At 40.6% G+C, this 24,535-nt stretch overlaps 1 protein-coding gene across 2 annotated transcripts in view; it reads right to left on the reverse strand.

Annotated features, from left to right (window-relative positions):
• Positions 1 to 24,535, reverse strand: part of LOC133618865 (storkhead-box protein 2-like) — a 77,667-nt gene that overhangs the window by 16,736 nt on the left and 36,396 nt on the right. For both annotated transcript variants that reach the window (XM_061979637.2, XM_061979639.2), the window contains exon 2: positions 6,228 to 6,380. In XM_061979637.2, coding sequence (XP_061835621.1) covers positions 6,228 to 6,380 — 153 coding nt within the window. The remainder of the gene's footprint in view (positions 1 to 6,227; positions 6,381 to 24,535) is intronic.

The following is a 24,535-nucleotide window of genomic DNA, read 5'->3' on the forward strand; positions in this document are numbered from 1 at the left end:
TTCTTCATTCACCATGTTTGAGGGTTGCAGATAGAGTGCATATTTTCCCATAAGTTGTTTATATTCAGACAAGGCAAGCGCAAAAATAGCTTTTGTGGATGTGGCCATCTTGATTTCCGAGATCGTAACTGGAACGCTCACTAGTTGGCTGTGACGTCATTCCCAGCTTGGACTTCCCAACTTCTGACGTAAATGGAACACAGCATCAGTCACAACGTTGGTGTGTCGTGTTAACTGTTTCCTCTCAAACCTTAAGTGTGCTATTTCTGTTTTCTCACACCACAAGTGTACATCCTTAGTTATTTTTTGCTCACTCCGTTTTGAGAGCTCTTTTTGTTATTATCATATATATATTTTTTGCTCTGAGTTGGGGTCTTACTCTAGCTAAGCCGTCGTGGTAGTCATGATTACGGGATTCGAAGCGATGCAAAATTAGCAATTATCTGTATGGGCTTTTTAATAGACGTAGCCGCGATGCAGCTAAACCAAAGTTTAACCGAAAAGTTTAACAGAGGCAAAGTATAATTGTATCCAAGAGTCAAAGTAGAACAAGCAAGCACCAGGGGCCTCATGCAACAACAGTTGCGTGGATTGACTACAAAAAATAGACATACGTTCAAATCCAGAAAAATATGTACGCAAGTAAAAATTCAGATGTGCGCACGCACAAATTCAAGCACATTTCTTTGTTGCATCTCCATCAATGTGGAACTGATTTCAGGAGTTAGCTTGATATGGCACACCCAGGTTACGCCTCATTTTAAATGGGCAAATCATATTGAAAATAGCCACGTGCTTAAGCGCTACACCAATCACAAGTCAGTATATCAGTGAGCGGCAACCACCCGCTGCTGCCGTCAGCCTGACATGGCCAAGGAGTCACTGGAACAGAGTGTGACAGCAATAGCTGTCAAAATGTTCACCTAGATAAACCAATATATATCCTCACAAGTATTGATATAAATATGAAGCATTTAATGCATTGGTGAAAAAGGGAATTTTGTGTCCTTGCCTTAATCTTTTTACATTGTTAAAAATCTACTTTTGGCAAAGGGAACAACCACCTCTGTGTGTCGCCAAAGTAGCCACAACATGTAGAAATGTACGTACGAAATGTGTGGTACGTGAGGCAGCACACATTTCAATGTCATTGTCAGAATTTATCAATTTCATCTTTGCTGTGAAAAAGGGCGTACGCCAGGTTTTTGAGGTAAGCAAGCTTGTTACAAAGGGGGCCCTACAGAACACTATGACCATGTTGATGATCAACTACTGAAGTGATCTGTCGCCATGATCAAGTGGCCGCCCTAGTGGTTGTGGCCCTAAACAATAGTTAATTATGGCAAAAATAATAGTCCAGATTATTTTGATTGATATTAAAGTCACGATTAAAAACACAATTATTCATTAATTTGAAAACATGAGTATATATTGTATCACCAAAACTCCACTCCAAATATAATTAAAAGAACAACTGATATACATTAGAAACACACTAACAACAAGTAAAATACTAATAATTGCAATAAATAAAAATAACAATAGCAATCTAAAAAACAATAAAATTCAGTTTTTCCGTTTCAATTTCTTTGAATTACGTTTTTTTATTTACCTTTTACACTTATTTTTACCACCGTGGAGTGTGTTTGTTTTGTGTCCATCCATCCATCCATTTGCTTGTCCCTTTCGAGGTGACAGGGGGGCTGGAGCCTATCCCAGCTGCACTCGAGTGGAAGGCAGGGTACACCCTGGACAAGTCGCCACCTCATCACAGGGCCAACACAGATAGACAGACAACATTCACACACTAGGGCCAATTTAGTGTTGCCAATCAATCTGTCGTCATTGTCAAATTTAATAAAATATTTGTTAATTAAATGCAAAAATCCTCACATTTATTAGTGAAATACCTCTTTGGAAAATTCCGTCCATCCATCCATCCATTTCTAGTGCTTGTCCCAGTATTTTAAGTCAAAGAATAATAATTGTGTAAATGTATCACTAAGTGTTTTAAGTACATTAGGCTTGTGTAAGGTACTTTTTTAAACCTTTATTTTGTTAGTGCTGTCAGACCGGATGTGGTGCACAGGCGGATTTGTGAAAGGGGGTAAGTGTGCTGCTGTTCTAAGTTTGTACGTTGATCTGACATTGATGATGCCGTTCACAACAAGGACATTAGCTCTATTGTGGGTGTATGTATTGTTCTTGCTAGCTTCAGCTTCGTAGTTTAGTTGATGTTTCAAGCAGCTGTCTCGACATTGTTTAGTTAAGGACGGGGCAGTTGAGTGTGTCAGGGATGAATGAGCGGTCCCGGACACATAATTTTTCCAAACAGATGTTCCTTCTTCGCACATTTCAGTCACATTTATCGTAGGTCGCACCGGATTATAAACTGCACTACCGATGAGCAGGTCTATTCAGGTCTATGTTCTTACAAAAGGCGCGCTGGATTATAAGGCGCCTTAAAGGGGTCATACTATGATTATTTTTCTACATTTAAAACACTTCCTTGTTGTCTACGTAACATGTAATGGTGGTTCTTTGGTCAAAATGTAGCATAGATTATGTTTTACAGACCATCTTCAAGCTGTTTTCTGACCGTCTCTTCAGGATGAGCCCATTCGTGGGCAGTCTTATTTAGGTGGCTCCACTTCGACAGCATCTTCTCCCCGTCATCTTCGTTGTTACACCAGTAGTTTTTAGTGCTTCCATAGCAAGTCTACTGACAGATATATGTTAGAGCTGTACGTTACTTTATATTAGAGATGGCAACAGCGAAGGATGAATGCCCCACGACAAGAGGATAGAGAAAAAGAAGGAGCTTATTGACTATGCAACAGACTACAATAGCGGACGGGCGCAAATTTTCCGGACTTAGATCAGATGTGTTCAAGTTGCTAGCAAAGACTTGTTGGCGGTATGTTTTGCAGATTACTGTTGTTTTGACAATGTTTTGACGTTTTTAATCCAAACCAAAGCGAAACAAAGGCGTTATTTTTCCGTCTCTTTGGCACCAATTTCTCTTTGGGTTTTGTTGGCTTAACACTAGCCAGTTTTGCAATAAAGCAATTGTTGATCGACTGCCTTTTCGTCATCTCTCATGTCACGGTAGACACTACAACAGTCTGGTCTGTCCCTTAAAACCGTTCACGCAAACAGTTCAAATAAATACTCAAGGTCCAACATTAAAATGACATTCATCTGTGTATATGTATAATATTGTTTTTGTACCAATATTTCACAAGAGAATATTGTATCAAAGTTTTAAACAACTGTTAGAAATATGTTCAGATCATCACATATCTCGAGGAAAGTGTCAACAGTATAACGATCAGATTACTTAATATAATTATTATCAAGTTATCAGAATGGTAAAATAACCAATCAAATTATTGATTTATTTGTTATTTATTATGGTTATTGAAGATGACTGACATGGTTCATCAAATCAATCCTAATTGCAGCAGCTGCACAGACAGCCTTGTGTGCGGGATTACGTATGGTTTTGGGTTTCTGTGTTGCCTCTCATTACATCATACCAATGCTGTTGCTTTGGTGACATGATGCAAGTTCACTAAAGAGGAAAGCCCAGAGCTGACTAACAGAATAACATGTGCCAACAGACTAATGTGTGTGTGTGTGTGTGTGTGTGTGTGTGTGTGTGTATTTGTGATTATGTGTAACTATACTTTGATTTAGCCTGATAAATACAATATCCAAAATGGCGCAGATGAAATTGAGAGCACTGCTGTGTTGGCCCTGCGATGAGGTGGCTACTTGTCCAGGGTGTACCCCGCCTTCCGCCCGAATGCAGCTGAGATAGGCTCCAGCACCCCCCGCAACCCCAAAAGGGACAAGCGGTAGAAAATGGATGGATGGATGGATTCATGTAAAACATGTAAAATCATTAAGGGATATAAATGTACTCAATCATAACGTGCTTGGGCCCGTTTCACATCTACGGTACGAGACATTTCGATTGGAATAAGTGGGCCTTGATTCTATGCAACGCATGCGCCAAATGTAGTCATATCATAGCTATTAATAAAGTTAAAGTTAAAGTTAAAGTACCAATGATTGTCACACACACACTAGGTGTGGCGAAATTATTCTCTGCATTTGACCCATCACCCTTGATCACCCCCTGGGAGGTGAGGGGAGCAGTGGGCAGCAGCGGTGGCCGCGCCCGGGAATCATTTTTGGTGATTTAACCCCCAATTCCAACCCTTGATGCTGAGTGCCAAGCAGGGAGGTAATGGGTCCCATTTTTATAGTCTTTGGTATGACTCGGCCGGGGTTTGAACTCACAACCTACCGATCTCAGGGAGGACACTCTAACCTCTAGGCCACTGAGTAGGTAATACTTTTCAGTATACAGTATATCCCCCTCTTCATGGAACAGCAGTCTTGCAATTACTACAAGTAGCACTGTTGCAATATGTTCTTGTAAAATGTAGTCAAATATAGAGCGTTTGTTTTACTACGGGAATCGTTGGAAAAATTGGCAAGTGATTCCAAGGAAATTATATACTGGGAACTGATTCTGAACAAAAACTGGCTTTCAATTTCCAAACCTAGATACTTTACTAGGTATCGACAGTATCGACATCTGGATCGATCACTCCGCTTTACATTGAAGCTTTAGCGCTTAGTTTCTTTTGAATCCTGAACGTTGTGTGTCTGTAGCATGCTTAGCCATTTATTTTCCTCTCGTCCTCCGGTGTTAGCTACCAAATTAGATTTTTACCTTGTGTCTTACTTGTTTGCTGCTCCTAAATATGAGGGGTAATTTTCCGTAAAGTGCTGCATCATTGATGTAATGCTATTGTGAAAGACCAGCTCTGTTTGATAGTGCAAACACTTCACCAAAATATCTGTCTTTTTCAGTATAAATGATTGCAAAACTTTGACATTATCTCTCGTTTTCTTAAGGTCCTTTGCTCTTTTTCTCCTTCTTCATTGAGCCAACTCTCTTAGCACTCCGCTGTACCCGCCGCACGCACGCACGCACGCACGCACGCACGCACGCACGCACGCACGCACGCACGCACGCACGCACGCACGCACGCACGCACGCACGCACGCACGCACGCACGCACGCACGCACGCACGCACGCACGCACGCACGCACGCACGCACGCACGCACGCACGCACGCACGCACGCACGCACGCACGCACGCACGCACGCACGCACGCACGCACGCACGCACGCACGCACGCACGCACGCACGCACGCACGCACGCACGCACGCACGCACGCACGCACGCACGCACGCACACACACACACACACACACACACACACACACACACACACACACACACACACACACACACACACACACACACACACACACACACACACACACACACACACACACACACACACACACCACGTCACCCACGGCATGATCTACATGCACTGCTCTCCTGTGCGCTCTATTGGCACAGTCTTATGGAAACAATGAATTTTATACGTTTTTATTTATCCATCCATCCATTTTCTACTGCTTGTCCTTTTCGGGGTTGCGGGGGGTGCTGGAGCCTATCTCAGCTGCATTCGGGCGGAAGGCAGGGTACACCCTGGACAAGTTTCCACCTCATCGCAGGGCCAACACAGATAGACAACTTTCACATTCATTAAACTTATTAAATGAATCATCAAAGCAACAAAATACAAATCAAAGCTTTTTTTCTAATCAATTTATTTTTGATTAATTGTTGCAGCCCCAGCCATAAATGAATACATATAGAAGAAACAGATTACCATTTGCATTTTTAATTTTCCAAACATTCTAATCAGTAACAAAACAGAACATTTGTCACATTGTGTATTAACTGTATTGTGCAGAAAGGTAAAGTGGATGTGGACACTATGGTGCATTTATTGGTCGAAGTAATACGGTAAGAACATGAGAGACTACAATGTAAAGCTGACTCACAGCTGTTGGTATTAGTTATCAACAGAAAACGTCATTCAACAGTGTACTGTCATCTTGCTGCTCTTTGTTGGATTTATTGGATATCATCTTATGCGGTTTACATAACCGACCTGACTAATCACAATCAGCCTAAATCAAGTTTGTTTTGTTCTAAACATTACAGTGGCATTTGGACTGTAACTGTGACTTAATGATGTACTTCACCAAATACACGAGAAGGCGGCAAAACTCTATATAAATTCAAAGTACTAATGCCAGCTTTTAATTTGTTTAAATGGGTGTTACCTGGAAAACATGTCTGCAGGTGTTCAGTTAGGGCCTCCTGGGTGACAGGCTTATGGGTTGAGTTCATAGCAGAGATAGCCAATAGCAATACTTCTCCCAGAGGGATGAACTGCGATTGGCTAATAGGGGACATACTGATGGGCGACACATCACCTGTGAAAAGAAATAAGCAAAGGCGCAATCATGAATACAGTACAGTTTCTTGCATAAGTATTCACCCCTTTAGATGTATCAGCTTTGCGTTTCTATTATTCATGGTCAATTTAATTGGACTTTTTTGACACTAATTTGAAAATGTCAAAGTGTAAAATTATTTTTTAGAAACTGGTGTCAATAAATGTAAATACCGGTATATATAATGTGCCATTTTCTGTGTCTCATGCATGACAAAGTTCCCTAAATGTAAAATATGTTTTGCATAATTGTTCACCCCTTTAAAGAGACTGACCTAATTCAGCAGAGATCAAGCTAATTGATGCTTGCAGTGTCACCGTTTGTGAAATGGAGATTATCTAAGCACAATTAATATGTGTCAAGTGATTACAGTATAAACACACCTGTATATGAAAGCTTCAGACTCTGGTTCATTACTATTACTGCAGCAATTGCAACATGTACATAAAAGAACAAGCAACTCAGAGAAAAGTTAACTGAAAAGTCCAAGGCAGAAGATGGTTACAAGAAGTATTGCAACTCACTAGGCACTAGACATGGAAGGATAGTACATTTTTCTACATCTGTTTAGGATTCAAAGCAGTCTTTAAAAACTGAGTGATCAGGCCACCAAGATGCCTTCTACCACTCTGAAGAAGTTAGGAACGTCAGTGGCCCATATAGAACCACGGAATTCACATGACTAGTTTTGCTACCACCACCATGTTGGCAGAAGCAGCAGCTAAAATTCATTCTACCAGCTTCAAGCCATCAGATCTTTCTGCACATTTTAACCACAAACTTTGAACGGTACAATGCGAAAACCTTAATTGGTTCAACATCATGGTGGCAGAGGGGTTAGTGCATCTGCCTCACAATACGAAGGTCCTGAGTAGTCTTGGGTTCAATCCCGGGCTCGGGATCTTTCTGTGTGGAGTTTGCATGTTCTCCCCGTGACTGCGTGGGTTCCCTCCGGGTACTCCGGCTTCCTCCCACCTCCAAAGACATGCACCTGGGGATAAGTTGATTGGCAACACTAAATTGGCCCTAGTGTGTGAATGTGAGTGTGAATGTTGTCTGTCTATCTGTGTTGGCCCTGCGATGAGATGGCGACTTGTCCAGGGTGTACCCCGCCTTCCGCCCGATTGTAGCTGAGATAGGCTCCAGCGACCCCCGCGACCCCAAAGGGAATAAGCGGTAGAAAATGGATGGATGGATGGATCATGTACCCAGTGTAACTTTTACTCTTATCGAGTCTGACATAACAAAAGACAAAGTTCCAGATCTACATATACAACTACCTCCTTTACTTTCTGTCATCCTACAATCTTTAGTCGATAAACTATTAATCGTTTCCCCCTGTAAATACAGTAAATTGCAGCATTCCACAAGAAGAGTAACATTTAATTGTACCTTTGTTTTCCAGTGTGAAATCCTCATAGCTGAGTGAGCAACAAATATTTAGCTTCCGTGCAATGCTGGTTGATTAATCATAAAATAATAGAAACCAACATTTTAACAGGTTCTCTGTGAGTTTCAAAAAGTCAAATACAAAAGTTTTTAAAGATCATAATGAATAACATTTAAGACATTTTCACATTCATACTGACAAAAAACTACAGAGGGTGAAGGAAAATCGGAATCCCAGAATTAATTGTAAATGTATGAATTCATTCACTGGTCTTTAACATTGGAAAACAAAATCTTAACCTAATTAAAAAAACATCAGAAGCCTCTCTATTGTAAATTAATATTTGTTGGGGAAAATACATCTCATCTGCCTTTTTCTGATTTGCCAATTAATTCCAATGAATGCCTTCATGCCCAATGTTCCAAAGAAGGTGCAGTGTGCTTCATGTTGCGTGTTTTCACATAACAACAACAACCAGAAAGTTGGCCATGGTGGAGGAAAGCAATAGATCGTCAGTGAACGGGACTGTTAACACCTCTGCTGAACTAAATGGTTCACTTTTGCAGTATTTTGGCTGTCAGAATTGAGCAAACAAAGAAAGACATCTACAACTTAAAGCATAATAAAAGAGAGACAGCTCATATCTTGTATAGTACTAATACATCAAGGTACTTGTAAGTTGAGGTACCGGACACACTTTGGCTACAATAAGGATGTCGTCAAACAAAAAGTAGAATAGTAGTTGGTAATCGTGCATTAACCAATAATGAGGTAAATTAATCATGATTTTGATATTTGCGATAAAGGCCCAGCCTTACTTCTGTGGTTTAGCGTTTTAGCCCTGCAAAACCAGAGTCATAACACATGGGTCCAACTCACTTTTAACTAACAAAAAATCATCAAAAACCATAATGACAGAGAAAGAAATACACAAATGCTTGGATTTAGATGACATTTTGTCCAGCTAAATAAATATGTGTGGTGGTCAAGTAAGCATCTGTTCTCAATGGTTACAATGTACCATTTAGCTTTTCTCGAAGAAAAATGCCCTATGCCAGCGTTGTTTTCAGCTGTATTAACCGTACAAATTACAAAAAGGATAAACATGTTTTCAGAGTTCCTCGAGAGGTAATCAAGAAGGGCAAAATAGTGCAAGATTTTACAAAAGACGACGAAAAAAGTGTCTCTCGAACATTGTACTTAATCCCATTGAGCAGCGTCAAAAAAGTTGGTAGTTTGCAGTCATCACTTTGTTTGAAAGGTTTGTTTGATATATTTTTAATATACTTCACTCATTTAGTACTTCCAATTGAAGTATCATCTTAATATTGTTTGTATTTTAATTTTTAACAAACAGAAACAGAAATCATAATACTTTTTCAGGAAAGGTACTTTTACGTCTTCCCTCTTGTTTATTTTATACACATGAGGACAAAAATCAAAAAATGGTGATGATTCAGTGATTAAATTGATATGCAGTCACAGGCATCATCTTTCGAGTGCTAGTCGTCATAGTTTGTTTACATGGACGCGTAGTCGCAAGACGCAAAGCTGATTCATGAAATGCAACCTTACCCTAGCAAAAACCATGAATGATTTATCCAGGAGAGTCTTGATAACAATTTCCTTGACCAAGCCACACACAAAGAAGTTGTAGACCTCAATGCTTTTCCCAGTTTTCCTCTGTTTTGTTGTGTAGAATGACTTCGGAGCACAAGATAGTTGGATAAGTCTGGGAACTCCACCAACAAATAATCCTTGATATCACTCAACAAATCTTTTTTTGATAAAGTATAGGAATCTATTCCATTGCATAGTTGGATTATTTGCTTGCATCTACTTATTGGAGGAGGATCTAGGCCAATTGCGTACTCAGAGAATTTGCTTGCTCCCTTGTACTGGAGTGTGAGCTGCGTACTCCAGAAATTTTGAAATCAAACCGTGGAGGCATGGCCGAGATGTTTATAAAATAATCTTGCCTATCTTCTTCACATATCCTCTAAACAAGCCGTTTGGAATTTGCGTTGTCCTGTGACGTGTTGGTGACATCAGCTAATTATCCATTTACCTAAAGTGCTTTGTAAGAGTCCACCATTGTAGTCCGCAATGTAGTTAATTGATGTGTCTCAATTCAGCGGCTGCATCATTTGCAGTGCGCATTTGTGGGCCGCTGAATTCATCGCGGTGCACAAAGGCTGTCCAAATTCAAAAAAGTTCTAAGTGTCCTTCGAATCCGGCCGACAAATGTGTCCTTTTCTCCAATTAGCAGAAAAGTTGCCTCTGTGTACACTTAGCGTCCTTTCATATCCAGAGATCCTTTGCACGCTCAACTCTGAAAAATATTTTTAACATGGCGACTAGGGGTGTAACGGTACGTGTATTTGTATTGAACCGTTTCGGTACGGGGGTTTCGGTTTGGTTCGGAGGTGTACCGAACAAGTTTCCACACAAACATATTAAGTAGCCGCCTCCACTTCCTTCTGTCTCTGTCAGTCCTCTACACATCACCCAGCATTGTCCCACCGACACAACCATCTGATTGGTTACAAACAGAGCGGTAACAGCCAATCAGCAGTGCGTATTCAGAGCGGTAACAGCCAATCAGCAGTGCATATTCAGAGCGCATGTAGTCAGTTCTTAGCATTTAGCAGGTGAGCATCAGGCAGCGGACTCTCCCCAAATTATAATAAACACATCCCAGTCAACTACTAGAAACATCACTATGAGCCCGTTGACCTTCTAGAAATATAAAAGGCAGCACAGCTCACTCGCAGTCCTGGCTTGAGGTGAAGGCTAATTCGCTTTTAGCGTAACGTTAGCTCATTTTGCGGTGTGTGTGTGTGTGTGTGTGTGTGTGTGCGTGCGTGCGTGCGTGCGTGTAACTGACAGCAAAGCCCTGTCTGTCTGTTATTTCACTTTACCTTTTTCTGTGTTGATTGAGCTGTGTTGAAGCAGCAAAAAAGGACATTATGTTAAATGAAGAGTTTCTGTCTCTGATAGTTGATATAATAATGTAACTGCAACATTAAGCCTACATGAACTCCATGGTGTTCAGGGATGAATAGTCTCTCCTATTGCTATTGTACCATTTTTTCAGCTATAGCTCCATTAATCATTAGAAATGCAGCAGCCTAGTTTTGAATGGCAGGGTCCCTGCTATCACATGTTGATTAAAATATAACATTTACATAATAAACATCAACTACAGGCTTCCCAAATGCTGTAATAAATTAAGCATGATGAGTTGACTTGAAACTGTTTAATGTTGCACTTTTTATATGTAGAAGAAAAGTTTTGTCATTTTATTTAATCTGAGCAACAACTTGAGGCAGTTTAATGTTGATTAACGTGGGCAGAATTATTATAGTGTTCCCAATATTAAAAGGGTAAAGGCATTGTTTACAAATTTGGTAAATAAATAACCAAAAAATTTATATTTTGTTGTTTTCTTACTGTACCGAAAATTAACCGAACCGTGACCTCTAAACCGAGGTACGTACCGAACCAAAGGTTTTGTGTATTGTTACACCCCTAATGGCGACGCAATGCGGAGCGGAAAGAGCGACTTTAAAATGTACAAAACCCAAAACCAATGAAGTTGGCACGTTGTGTAAATCGTAAATAAAAACTGAATACAATGATCTGCAAATCCTTTTCAACTTACCGTATTTTCCGCACTATAAGGCGCACCTAAAAACCACAAATTTTCTCAAAAGCTAACAGTGCGCCTTATAACCCGGTGCGCTTTATTACGATTCATTTTCATAAAGTTTCGATCTCGCAACTTCGGTAAACAGCCGCCATCTTTTTTCCCGGTAGAACAGGAAGCGCTTCTTCTTCTACGCAAGCAACCGCCAAGGTAAGCACCCGCCCCCATAGAACAGGAAGCGCTTCTTCTTCTACTGTAAGCTACCGCCCGCCCCCGGAAGAAGAAGAAAAAACGCGCGGATATCACCGTACGTTTCATTTCCTGTTTACATCTGTAAAGACCACAAAATGGCTCCTACTAAGCGAAAAGGATCCGGTTCATAAAAAGACGCAATCTCTCCATCCGCACACGGATTACTACCGTATTTCACAGCAACTGATATTCCTGTGAACCGCACTGTGGAACGGGAGCACGTACGGTGAATATTCGCACCACAGGGAATGAGAAGTCATCCTTCACTGTGGTTCTAGCTTGCCATGCTAACTTCCACCCATGGTGATATTCAAAAGGAAGACCTTGCCAAAAGAGACCTTTCCAGCCGGCGTCATCATAAAAGCTAACTCGAAGGGATGGATGGATGAAGAAAAGATGAGCGAGTGGTTAAGGGAAGTTTACGCGAAGAGGCCGGGTGGCTTTTTTCACACAGCTCCGAAGGCGAACACACCTTCACTAAGACGGGCAGACAGCGCCGGACGACATACGCCAACATTTGCCAGTGGATCGTAAATGCCTGGGCAGATATTTCGGTCACAACTGTGGTCCGAGCTTTCCGGAAGGCAGGATTCACAGAACTGCTGGACAACAGCGACACTGACTCCGATGACTTCGACGAGACGGAACCGGCCATTTTGGATCCCACGCTTGCGCAACTTTTCAATTCGGACACCGAAGACGAAGAATTCGAAGGATTTACGAATGAAGAATAACTTCAGAAGGTGAGCGCTATGTTTATTTTGTGTGTTGTGACATTAACGTTCGAGCAACATTATGTTGCTATTGCTCTACACCATTTTGAATTTTACTATGTTTGTGATTGCACATTTGCGTACATTTTGGGACAGAGTTGTTAGAACGCTGGTTTTCAATATATTATTAAAGTTTGACTGAACTATCTGACTGTTTTTTTTACATTCCCTTTAGCGCAGCGTAGGCGCGGCTTATAATCCGGGGCGGCTTATTGGTGGACAAAGTTATGAAATATGTAATTCATTGAAGGTGCGGCTAATAATCCGGTGCGCCTTATAGTGCGGAAAATACGGTATATTCAATTGAATAGACTGCAAAGACAAGATATTAAATTGTTCGGACTGAGAAACTTAATTTGTTTTTGCAAATAACCATTGACTTAGAATTTAATGGCAGCAACACATTGCAAAAAAGTTGGCACATGGGTATTTTTACCACAGTGTTACATGGCCTTTCCTTTTAAAAACACTCAGTAAACGTTTGGGAACTGAGGGGTCCGATTTTTGAAGCTTTTCAGGTGGAATTCTTTCCCATTCTTACTTGATGTACAGCTTAAGTTGTTCAACAGTTCTGGGTCTCCGTTGTGGTATTTTAGGCTTCATATTGCACCACATATTTTCAATGGGAGACAGGTCTGGACTACAGGCAGGCCAGTCTAGTACCTGCACTCTTTTACTATGAAGCCACGCTGTTTTAACAAATGGCTTGGGATTGTCTTGCTGAAATAAGCAGGGGCGTCTATGATAACGTTGCTTGGATGGCAACATGTGTTGCTCCAAAACTTGTATGTACCTTACAGCATTAATGGTGCCTTCCCAGATGTGTAAGGTACCCATGCCTTGGGCACTAATACACCCCCATACCATCACAGATGCTGGCTTTTCAACTTTGCACCTCTAACAATCCGGATGGTTCTTTTCCTCTTTGTTCTGGAGGACACGACGTCCACAGTTTCCAAAAACAATTCAAAATGTGGATTCGTCAGACCACAGAACACTTTTACAATTTGCATCAGTCCATCTTAGATAAGCTTGGGCCCAGCAAAGCTGGCGGCGTTTCTGGGTGTTGTTGATAAATGGCTTTGGCTTTTCATAGTAGAGTTTTAACTTGTACTCACAGACGTAGCGCCAAACTGTAGTTACTGACAGTGGTTTTCTGAAGTGTTCCTGAGCCCATGTGGTGATATCTTTTACACACTGTAGTCGGTTTTTGATCAAGTACTGCCTGAGGGATTGTAGGTCACGGGCATTCAAAGTTGGTGTTCAGCCTTGCTGCTTACGTGCAGTGATTTCTTTAGATTCTCTGCACCTTTTGATGATATTACGGACTGTAGATGGTGAAATCTCTAAATTCCTTGCAATAGTTGGTTGAGAATAGTTAAACAATTTGCTCACGCATTTGTTCACAAGGTGGTGACCCTCGCCCCATCCCCGTTTGTGAATGACTGAGCATTTCATGGAAGCTGCTTTTTAGGGCTGCAAATCTTTGGGTGTCTCACGACTCGATTCAATATCGATTCTTGGGGTCACGATTCGATTCAAAATCGATTTTTTTTTTCGATTTAACGCGATTCTCGATTCAAAAACGATATTTTCCCGATTCAAAACGATTCTCTATTCATTCAATACATAGGATTTCAGCAGGATCTACCGCAGTCTGCTGAAATGCAAGCAGAGTAGTAGATTTTTGTAAAAAGCTTTTATAATTGTAAAGGACAATGTTTTATCAACTGATTGCAATAATGTAAATGTGTTTTAATTATTAAATGAACCAAAAATATGACTTATTTTATCTTTGTGAAAATATTGGACACAGTGTGTTGTCAAGCGTATGAGATGCGATGCAAGTGTAAGCCACTGTGACACTATTGTTCTTGGTTTTTTTTTTTCATAAATGTCTAATGATGTCAATGAGGGATTTTTAATCACTGCTATGTTGAAATTGTAACTACTATTGATACTGTTGTTGATAATATTCATTTTTGTTTTACTACTTTTGGTTTGTTCTGTGTCGTGTTTGTGTCTCCTCTCAATTGCTGTTTATTGCAGTTCTGAGTGTTGCTGGGTCAGGTTTGGTTTTGGAATTGGATTGCATTGTTATGGTATTGCTGTGTATTGTTTTGTTGGATTGATTAATTTAAAAAAAATAAAATTAAAAATTAAAAAATAAATAAATAAATCGATTTTTTAAAAATGAGAATCGATTCTGAATCGCACAACGGGAGAATCGCGATTCGAATTAAAATCGATTTTTTTCCCACACCCCTACTGCTTTTATACCCAACCATGGCACCCACCTCTTTCCAATTAGCCTGTTCACCTGTGGGATGTTCCAAATAAGTGTTTGATGAGCATTCCTCAACTTTCTCAATCTTTTTTGCCAGCTTTTTTAAAAATGTTGCAGGCATCCAATTCTAAATGAGCTAATATTTTAACAAAGTTATCCAGTTTGAACATGAAGTATCTCGTCTTTGCACTGTATTCAATTGAATATAGGTTGAAAAGGATTTGCAAATCATTGTATTCTGTTTTTATTCACGATTTACACAATGTGCCAACTTCACTGGTTTTAGGTTTTGTAAGTATAGCTTTATTTATTTGTTTAAAACACCTAAAAGCAGATGTGTCAAGCTGGGGTGACAGCAGTGATGGGCAAGCTACTTAGAATATGCAGTAAGCTAAGTTACAAGTTACTCTCCATTAAATATAGCTAAACTACAAGGGAAGTTATCCCGAAGAATTGTCACAAGCTACACGGCAAAAGTAGCTTGCTACATCAAAGCTACATTTAATGGCATTTATATCTATGAGCCCACAGGTATAATCCATCCATCCATCCATTTGCTACCGCTTATTCCCTTCGGGGTCGCGGGGGGCGCTGGAGCCTATCTCAGCTACAATCGGGCGGAAGGCGGTGTACACCCTGGTCAAGTCACCACCTCATCGCAGGGCCAACACAGATAGACTGATAACATTCACACTCACATTCACACACTAGGGCCAATTTAGTGTTGCCAATCAACCTATCCCCAGGTGCATGTCTTTGGAGGTGGGAGGAAGCCGGAGTACCCGGAGGGAACCCACGCAGTCACGGGGAGAACATGCAAACTCCACACAGAAAGATCCCGAGCCCGGGATATCAATGTTAATTTAACTGAGAGTGTACAAATGGATCTAATAAGGATTCATTACTATTAACCATCTGTCATATAGCTGGCGACACCTTACAGCTAACTCTTAGGGTCCCCGCATCCCATCCATCCATTTTCTACCGCTTGTCCATCTCGGAGTCGAACTCTATTTATTTAGTTTGCCTTTTTTTTGGCCCACCCCTATAATGTTAATAATTTTCTCTACCTACAATAAAAAAAACAGCATCTATGTGTGTTTTGACAAAAAAAAGTTGGTAATGGTCATGTGCAGTAATCATTAACTCAACTCAACTTAATGTGTGTTCCTAAATTTGTGTCGGACGTCTTAGATCAGAGATGTCAAACTCGTTTTCATTGAGGGCCAAATCGCAGTTCTGGCTGCCATCAGATGGCCACTTGTAACAGCGAATAATGTATGAATATGCCTCTGGATGTCATTATTAATTATGTAAATTGTTTTAAGTAGAATGTCGAAAATGTTTTTTTTATTTCTTACATTTAATATAAAAACAGTAGCAGTGTTTTGTTTTTTATGGAAAAAGCCAGAATTTTACTATTAAATTTACATTGGTTTTTACAACGTTATATTGTTAAAGGGAAAAACAGTACAAGAAATGTTTTTATTCTGGCAACTTATCTGCCAGTTTTTCTACCGTAGAAACAAATGTACCGTCTTTCCATTTACAGTAATACACTGTTAAAAACAACAACCATAGATTTTACAGTCAAAAACTGGCACCTCAGTCAACAGAATTTTAACACCAAAAACAGTAGTAGTATGTTTCAATTTACAGTAATATGCTGTAAAAGAACAACATACAATTTATTGTAATTTTTATTAATGGATGGATGGATTGTAGTTTGCTGTAAAGTATTTTTATTTAGACAAAAGCATGTTTGGAAAGTATGATAATCCATCCATCCATCCATCCATTTTCTACCGCTTATCCCTTTCAGATTTGCGGGGGGTCCTGGAGCCTATCTCCGCTGCACTTGGGCGGAAGGCGGGATACACCCTGGACAAGTCGCCACCTCATCGCAGGGCCAACAGAGACAGACATCCTATTAAAGTTTAAAATGTATGCAATTTCAAGCAGGACATATATTTGTTTCTGGCAAAATGAAACAAATCCATTATAATTAGTGAGACAATATTAAGTACTTTATTGACACATATTTCCAGGTGTTTGCGGGCCAGATAAAATGATGTCGCGGGCCAGATCTGGCCTCCGGGCCTTGAGTTTGACACCTGTGTCTTAGATGAAGAGTGAGTTTGGTTTACAGAGTAAACAAATAAAAACTCAAGTTTGGGGCATTTCTTTTAACTAAACGCATACATTTGTCTACATATGGCTAAGAACCTGCATTATTGTGGGTTTCCTAATCTGCGGGAGAGAATTCCTCTGCCATTTTCAAATTATTATTTTTTTGAGTGGTTTTCTCTTCTTGAAGCGTCCCTCTGCCTTCGACTCCCTCGTCGCCATGGGATATGAGTGCGCTACTGTTATGATTTTGCTGACTAGTTTCGATGAACCGCCTTATCTTGCCTATGATCGGCCAGTCCGTAATGTTCACCCTAACCTCAGCCAATTGTGACTCATCGTATGAACACCAACCAATCCTCATGGATTTTCTCTGTATGTATGGATGTTCTCATTCATCGAGGTCATTGTATTTTCACCATATTATATTTTGGCCTGGATTCAGTCCATTTTCTCTTCTTGGAGCTTGTAGCTTTGATGTAAGCTACCTAGCTACATGGGTCTAAAAGTAATTAAACTACAGGAAAAGCTACTCGTTAAAAAAGTAGCTAAACTACCGCCAAGCTACTCCAAAACATGTAGCTTGTTACTGCCCATCACTGGGTGACAGTACCGTATTTTTCGGATTATAAATCGCTTCGGAGTATACGTCGCACCGGCCGAAAATGCATAATAAAGAAGGAAAAAAACATATATACGTCGCACTGGAGTATAAGTCGCATTTTTGGGGGAAATTTATTTGATAAAATCCAACACCAAGAATAGACATTTGAAAGGCAATTTAAAATAAATAAAGAATAGTGAACAACAGGCTGAATAAGTGTACGTTATATGACGCATAAATAACCAACTGAGAACGTGCCTGGTATGTTAACGTAACATATTATGGTAAGAGTCATTCAAATAACTATAACATATAGAACATGCTATATGTTTACCAAACAATCTGTCACTCCTGATCGCTAAATCTGATTAAATCTTCTCCCTCGTTGTCGCTCCTGGTATGCGCCACTTCCTTTCTTTCTGCTGATCGATCGCCGTTCTCTGCTGCATATTTCACTACGTCCAGCTTGTAATCTGCAGTATATGATTTCCTTTTCGGTGCCATTTTTGTTCAGCCCTTCTCGGTTTTTATAAGTTACCGCCAAAATTGAAGTGGTCCATTTTAATAGCTACGGACATAGCAGCAGTTAGCATCCCATGACCCACAATGCACTTCTGCCATGACGCACAATGCACTTCTGCCATGAACCTCCCCCGCCGAATTCTTATTGGTTGACGTGTGTGTGACGATTGCTGACATTTGCTTAGTCTCTTACGCGAATTAGATAAATAATATTATTTGATATTTTACGGTAATGTGTTAATATTTTCACACATAAGTCGCTCCGGAGTATATGTTGCACCCACGGCCAAACTATGAAAAAAACCTGCGACTTTTAATCCGAAAAATACGGTAGTGTTATACATTTCTGTTAAAATACGAGACCTCGACTCTCGTAATGTTGAGCAACCTCCGTGCTCTTTGTCTCATCTTTACCCCGAGGGAGAGCCATATATCCGGCCATTGCAGAGAGCTTGGTTCCCAGAGCTTTTTTCAACGTTGGAAATAAAGCCTTACATCTTTTAATTTACTTTTTAGACCACAAGAAGTTGACTTAATTATGTTCTATTAATGTGTGGCTGGAATAGAATATTGTAAAGGTGTGCATCAATGCACCAATATTTGTCATTGCTGTTTTTTGTGTACATTTGCATGTTATTTGAAAATGTCTACTTTTATTATTGGTTATTGTGATCTTGTGTTTAACTTTTCTGATTGTTTTTGATGTGCAGAATAATCACTGAGGACTTGGACAACAACAGAGCAAAAATAAATGACAAAAGACACATATATACCAGTTTGGATGATCATTTAAAAACAAGTATTTTTATAACCTATATAAATTAATAAATATCATTGCATGTGCTGAAACTGAAGTTGTTGAGAATTATTTCCTTTGCCTTCATTGCAAATAATTATATGATAATAATAATATTAGGCTATCCCAATATTTACTGTTACTGGCTATAAAATACAAGCAATTTTGCAAGATTAGAAATGTATATTAATTATGAATCACATATAGGATAGGTTGATTGGCAACACTAAAATTGACCCTAGTGTGTGAATGTGAGTGTGAATGTTGTCTGTCTATCTGTGTTGGCCCTGTGATGAGGTGGCGACTTGTCCAGGGTGTACCGCCTGCAGCTTAGATAGGCTCCAGCACCCCCGCAACCCCGAACAGGACAAGCGGTAGAAAAATTGATGGATGGATGGTTAAAAAACTGCTAAATAAGATTGTGTGGTGTTGATGGATAGACCGTGGGACATTTTCTGGATTGTCTGTGTTTTTAAAGGTACAGGTCCGACTACATCAAGCATTCACAAGCATAAAAATACATTCATCATTACCTAATAATTAGGAATAACAGCTTTAGAATGCTTGTCAACACATGACACACCTTCACGACAACCATCTCCCATAATCGATCGGCTCTAACCCAAGCAAAATCAGACGGCGGCGGTGCCCGTAGATCTTAGCTGCTTCCTCTAAAATAAGGTAAAGGACCAAGAGAACACAAAGAACTGATTCGACATTCTTCTCTTAAGTTCACTATTATTCAACCTCGCGCGACTGTGCAGCAGATATGTGACGTCAATGTAAGGCCTGGAACAACAGACATAACCAGAAAGTGTACCATAGGCTAGACTGTCCCAATTCATATAGCTCCAGCCGTTGCTAGAGGACTCACGTGGGGAACTACACTTCGTAGACCGCAAGGGCTGGGTCCTTTGAAGGATGCAGCCCCCAAATTGAGACATGGCTATAGAGTTCCTTCTTTTTCATAATCTTTTTATTTTGAGGCAGACTGGCTCATAAATACACATGCATCCGTCGCTGAACTCATATCAGTCAGTAGACTCCATATGGAAGTGCTAAAAACGACAACATACATGACGGGGAGAAGACGCTGTTGTAAAAAAGGAACTTAAGTTAGACCGCCCACAAAACGGCGCATCCTGATGAGATGGTCAGAAAGCAGCTTGCTGTAAAACATAATCTATACACAATTTTGACCAAAGAACCACCAAGGGTGTCAGATGTAGAAATAAAATCATAATATGACCCCATTAAAATGATGTGACGGGCCAGGTCTGCCTACCCACCCCCAGTCTTAAGTTTGACACATGTGGTATACATTAATGAGAATCCGACAAAATGCAACGCTGACATCGTCAAGAAAGCACACAACTTAAAGAAGCAAGTGGAGCACCAAATGTAAAATATCTATAAAAGTTCCAGGAAATGTTGTTCAGAAAAAGAGCAATTGAAACCTATTTCAAATGTTGGCATTTTCAGGCTCTAAAATGACACTCGTCTGATATTGAATCACTGTCGGTCATCAACCTTTTCATGCAGGGAACTACTCAACAAAAATAATCAACACTGGTTAGCGATTGTAGAGCCGACTATAACTTGCAAACTCATCTTGCCAAGCGGATAGGTCGTGATACAATTGTGTATAGTTAGACCACTCTGCGTCCTTCGAGGAAACGCTGCAGTGCTAATAAAATATAAATACCCTTTTTTCATCAGCCCAAGATCTTTTTAATGGGACCTTCACTCATCGCTCACCTTCACCAGTCATTGCTAATCAAACTCTGCCCTGTCAGATTAAACAGTGCATCTCAACATATCAGCACTGTGGGCCAGTGTGTGGGAAGATTGCCCTGACAGTATTTTGTTAAAGTAAACAAAACAAATATCTGATTTGCGACTTTTTACACTTCAAAAAAGGCTAAGGCCCCTTCTACACTAAACCGGCTAAGGTTATCCAGGGTAAATCCCACCTAACCTTATCCTTGTCCACACACACAATGATCGTTTAAGACCTCCTCCCTCCACTCCGTCCGCCGGCGCAACGCGACCTAGTACGCATGCGGAGAAAATGCGCACGTCATAGTCACCTCCAGTGTTGCTTTGTGTGCAAGTTCTTAAATTAAATTAAACTTATCTGCACAATATCCAGTGTTATGGTATTTAAATTAACTGGAATCCAGTGTGGTGTGGGGCCCTATTGTAGTGTATCACACCTGAGACATCATAAATTAACCAAATCTTTATTAGACACGTGAAAGTACACAATATGACAAAGAACATTTTACAAAAATCAATCTAGGGGTCTAGATATCTGGTCAGGACACTCCTCACTCTTTTGCCTTCACTTTCATTGTCCAATTGTTTTGGGTGACTTTATATACTCTGGACCTAGACGTTGAGTCCATGGCATACATGACGGACAATAACTGATACAGTCTGCTTTGCCAGTCCAAAAGCATTCGCCGTTTTCCGTAGTCTTCCCTTGTCGGCCAGGTAATACAGAGCACACGCTACCTTTTTTATCACATCCACGGGAACCCGTCTGAGAAGTGTTGTAGCCGAAATAGCTGCAATCGCTTTCTCTTAAGGCAGGGGTGTCCAAAGTGCGGCCCGGGGGCCATTTGTGGCCCAGAGCTCGTTTTTTTTTGGCCCGTGACACATTCTATAGACAAACTAAACAGGACCTTAATTAGAACAAAAAACAATGAAAAATTAAACGGGACCAACTCCCCCAAAAATGGGATCTGAAAACCAAAATGGCAGACAACCTGAGCGTCCTACTGTATACGTCACATACAGGAAATCTTTGAGGATTTCCGTATGTCCTGTCATGATGAAAAAGTGTACACATTTCTTGTGAGACATGATATGTTTTTGAGTGTACTAAAGCTCTCAAAAGCATTTCAGTTGACGGTATAATAGCAATAATAGTAAATACAAGCTTACCGTATTTTCCGCACTATAAGGCGCACCTAAAAACCACAAATTTTCTCAAAAGCTAACAGTGCGCCTTATAACCCGGTGCGCTTTATTACGATTAATTTTCATAAAGTTTCGATCTCGCAACTTCGGTAAACAGCCGCCATCTTTTTTCCCGGTAGAACAGGAAGCGCTTCTTCTTCTACGCAAGCAACCGCCAAGGAAAGCACCCGCCCCCATAGAACAGGAAGCGCTTCACCCGCCCCCGGAAGAAGAAGAAAAAACGCGCGGATATCACCGTACGTTTCATTTCCTGTTTACATCTGTAAAGACCACAAAATGGCTCCTACTACGCGACAAGGATCCGGTTCATAAAAAGACGCAATCTCTCCATCCGCACACGGATTACTACCGTATTTCACAGCAACTGATATTCCTGTGAACTGCACTGTGGAACGGGAGCACGTACGGTGAATATTCGCACCACAGGGAATGAGGAGTCATCCTTCACTGTGGTTCTAGCTTGCCATGCTAACTTCCACCCATCCAAAAGAGACCTTTCCAGCCGGCGTCATCATAAAAGCTAACTCGAAGGGATGGATGGATGAAGAAAAGATGAGCGAGTGGTTAAGGGAAGTTTACGCGAAGAGGCCGGGTGGCTTTTTTCACACAGCTCCGAAGGCGAACACACCTTCACTAAGACGGGCAGATAGCGCCGGTCGACATACGCCAACATCTGCCAGTGGATCGTAAATGCCTGGGCAGATAGTTTCGGTCACAACTGTGGTCCGAGCTTTCCGGAAGGCAGGATTCACAGAACTGCTGCACAACAACAGCGACACTGAATCCGATGACTTCGACGAGGCGGAGCCGGCCATTTTTGGATCCCACGCTTGCGCAACTTTTCAATTCGGACACCGAAGACGAAGAATTCGAAGGATTTACGAATGAAGAATAACTTCAGAAGGTGAGCGCTATGTTTATTTTGTGTGTTGTGACATTAACGTTCGAGCAACATTATGTTGCTATTTATTGCTCTACACCATTTTGAATTTTACTATGTTTGTGATTGCACATTTGCGTACATTTTGGGACAGAGTTGTTAGAACGCTGGTTTTCAATATATTATTAAAGTTTGACTGAACTATCTGACTGTTTTTTTGACATTCACTTTAGCGCAGCGTTTTTTTGACATTCACTTTAGCGCAGCGTAGGCGCGGCTTATAGTCCGGGGCGGCTTATTGGTGGACAAAATTATGAAATATGTAATTCATAGAAGGTGCGGCTAATAATCCGGTGCGCCTTATAGTGCGGAAAATACGGTACTTTAGAGCAGTTAACATAAATACAAATAAAATATTTATTATAATAATCATGAATTATTTTATTGCTTTGTTATCTATAACAGTGGTCCCTAAACACCGGGCCGCGGCCCGGTACCTGTCCGTGGATCGATTGGTACCGGGCCGCATAAGAAATTTAAAAAAAAAAAATTAAAAAACTTTTTTTTTTTAATTGTTTTTAATTAAATCAACATAAAAAAACACAAGATACACTTATAATTAGTGCACCAACCCAAAAAACCTCCCTCCCCATTTACACTCATTCGCACAAAAGGGTTGTTTCTTTCTGTTATTAATATTTCTGGTTCCTACATTATATATCAATATAGATCAATATAGTCAGCAGGGATACAGTCCGTAAGCACACATGATTGTCTTTTTTCAAGACAAAAAAAACAAAAAACCATACCCCTGGTCCGTGGGATAAATTTTCAAGCGTTGACCGGTCCGCAGTTACAAAACGGTTGGGGACCACTAATCTATAACACAAAGCTAAGATGTAGAAGTTTTTTTCAAATGTTAGCATATGTTCACCTACCGGTACATTGTTTTGGTTTGAGTTTTTTTCATATACAAAAATGTATAAAAGTGGCCCTTGCAACCTTCAATTTTTCTCTATGTGGCGCTCGCTGGAAAATGTATGGACACCTCTGTCATCTTAAGATATTCATGTGTGATTTCCACAAGCGTCTGTACAGACGGAAGGAGAAACATGGGCATGTCTGGATGCCTCGCCTCCATCTTTCCAGTGTTTACCTCCGAGTTACGAAACCGCTTTATTATGAAGCTGGCTGTGGCGCGTTCTTTCTGACGTCACTTCCTGTGTAGGCGCTGTCTTTCTGGCGTCACTTCCTCTCCGAACTCAGTTTGTAAACGATCAATGAGTCCATACAAAGCTAAGAGCCAGAGATTCAAGAAATACACGGCGCACTTACCCGTGTAAAAAATTGTCCGAGGAGGGGGACCTTAAACGATAGTTTAGTGACGCTGAAACGGGGCTTAGGCTAAATAATTATTTGTTTAAGGGGTTATACGGCTTAGTGTAGACATAGCCTAAATCACTGTTTGTGAGGTTCTGGGCCCTGAAGCAGCACCAAGGACATCAAACTTGACTAAAAAGAAGAAGTAAACGTAACAAATTATCCGTATGTGAACCATTGGACTAGGGCTGGGCGATATATCGATATACGCGATATATCGCGGGTTTGTCTCTGTGCGATATAGAAAATGACTATATCGTGATATCGAGTATACGTTCTCATGCAGTTGATTTCAGCTCCTGGCATTACACCAGAGGCTCTTTCCACTTCTTCTTGTGTCTCCTTCACACAGACAGCAAGCGCACTTTCTTACATATGTCACATACTGTCACGTCATACGTCACATACGTATACGCCCTCCCCGAGCAGAGAGGTAGCGGCATGGGTAACGTTAGCTGTGATGCTAGCGGAGTGGTGCTAGTGGTAAAA

This window comes from Nerophis lumbriciformis, linkage group LG19 (genome assembly GCF_033978685.3).
Source record: "Nerophis lumbriciformis linkage group LG19, RoL_Nlum_v2.1, whole genome shotgun sequence".
Classification (NCBI taxonomy): domain Eukaryota; kingdom Metazoa; phylum Chordata; class Actinopteri; order Syngnathiformes; family Syngnathidae; genus Nerophis; species Nerophis lumbriciformis.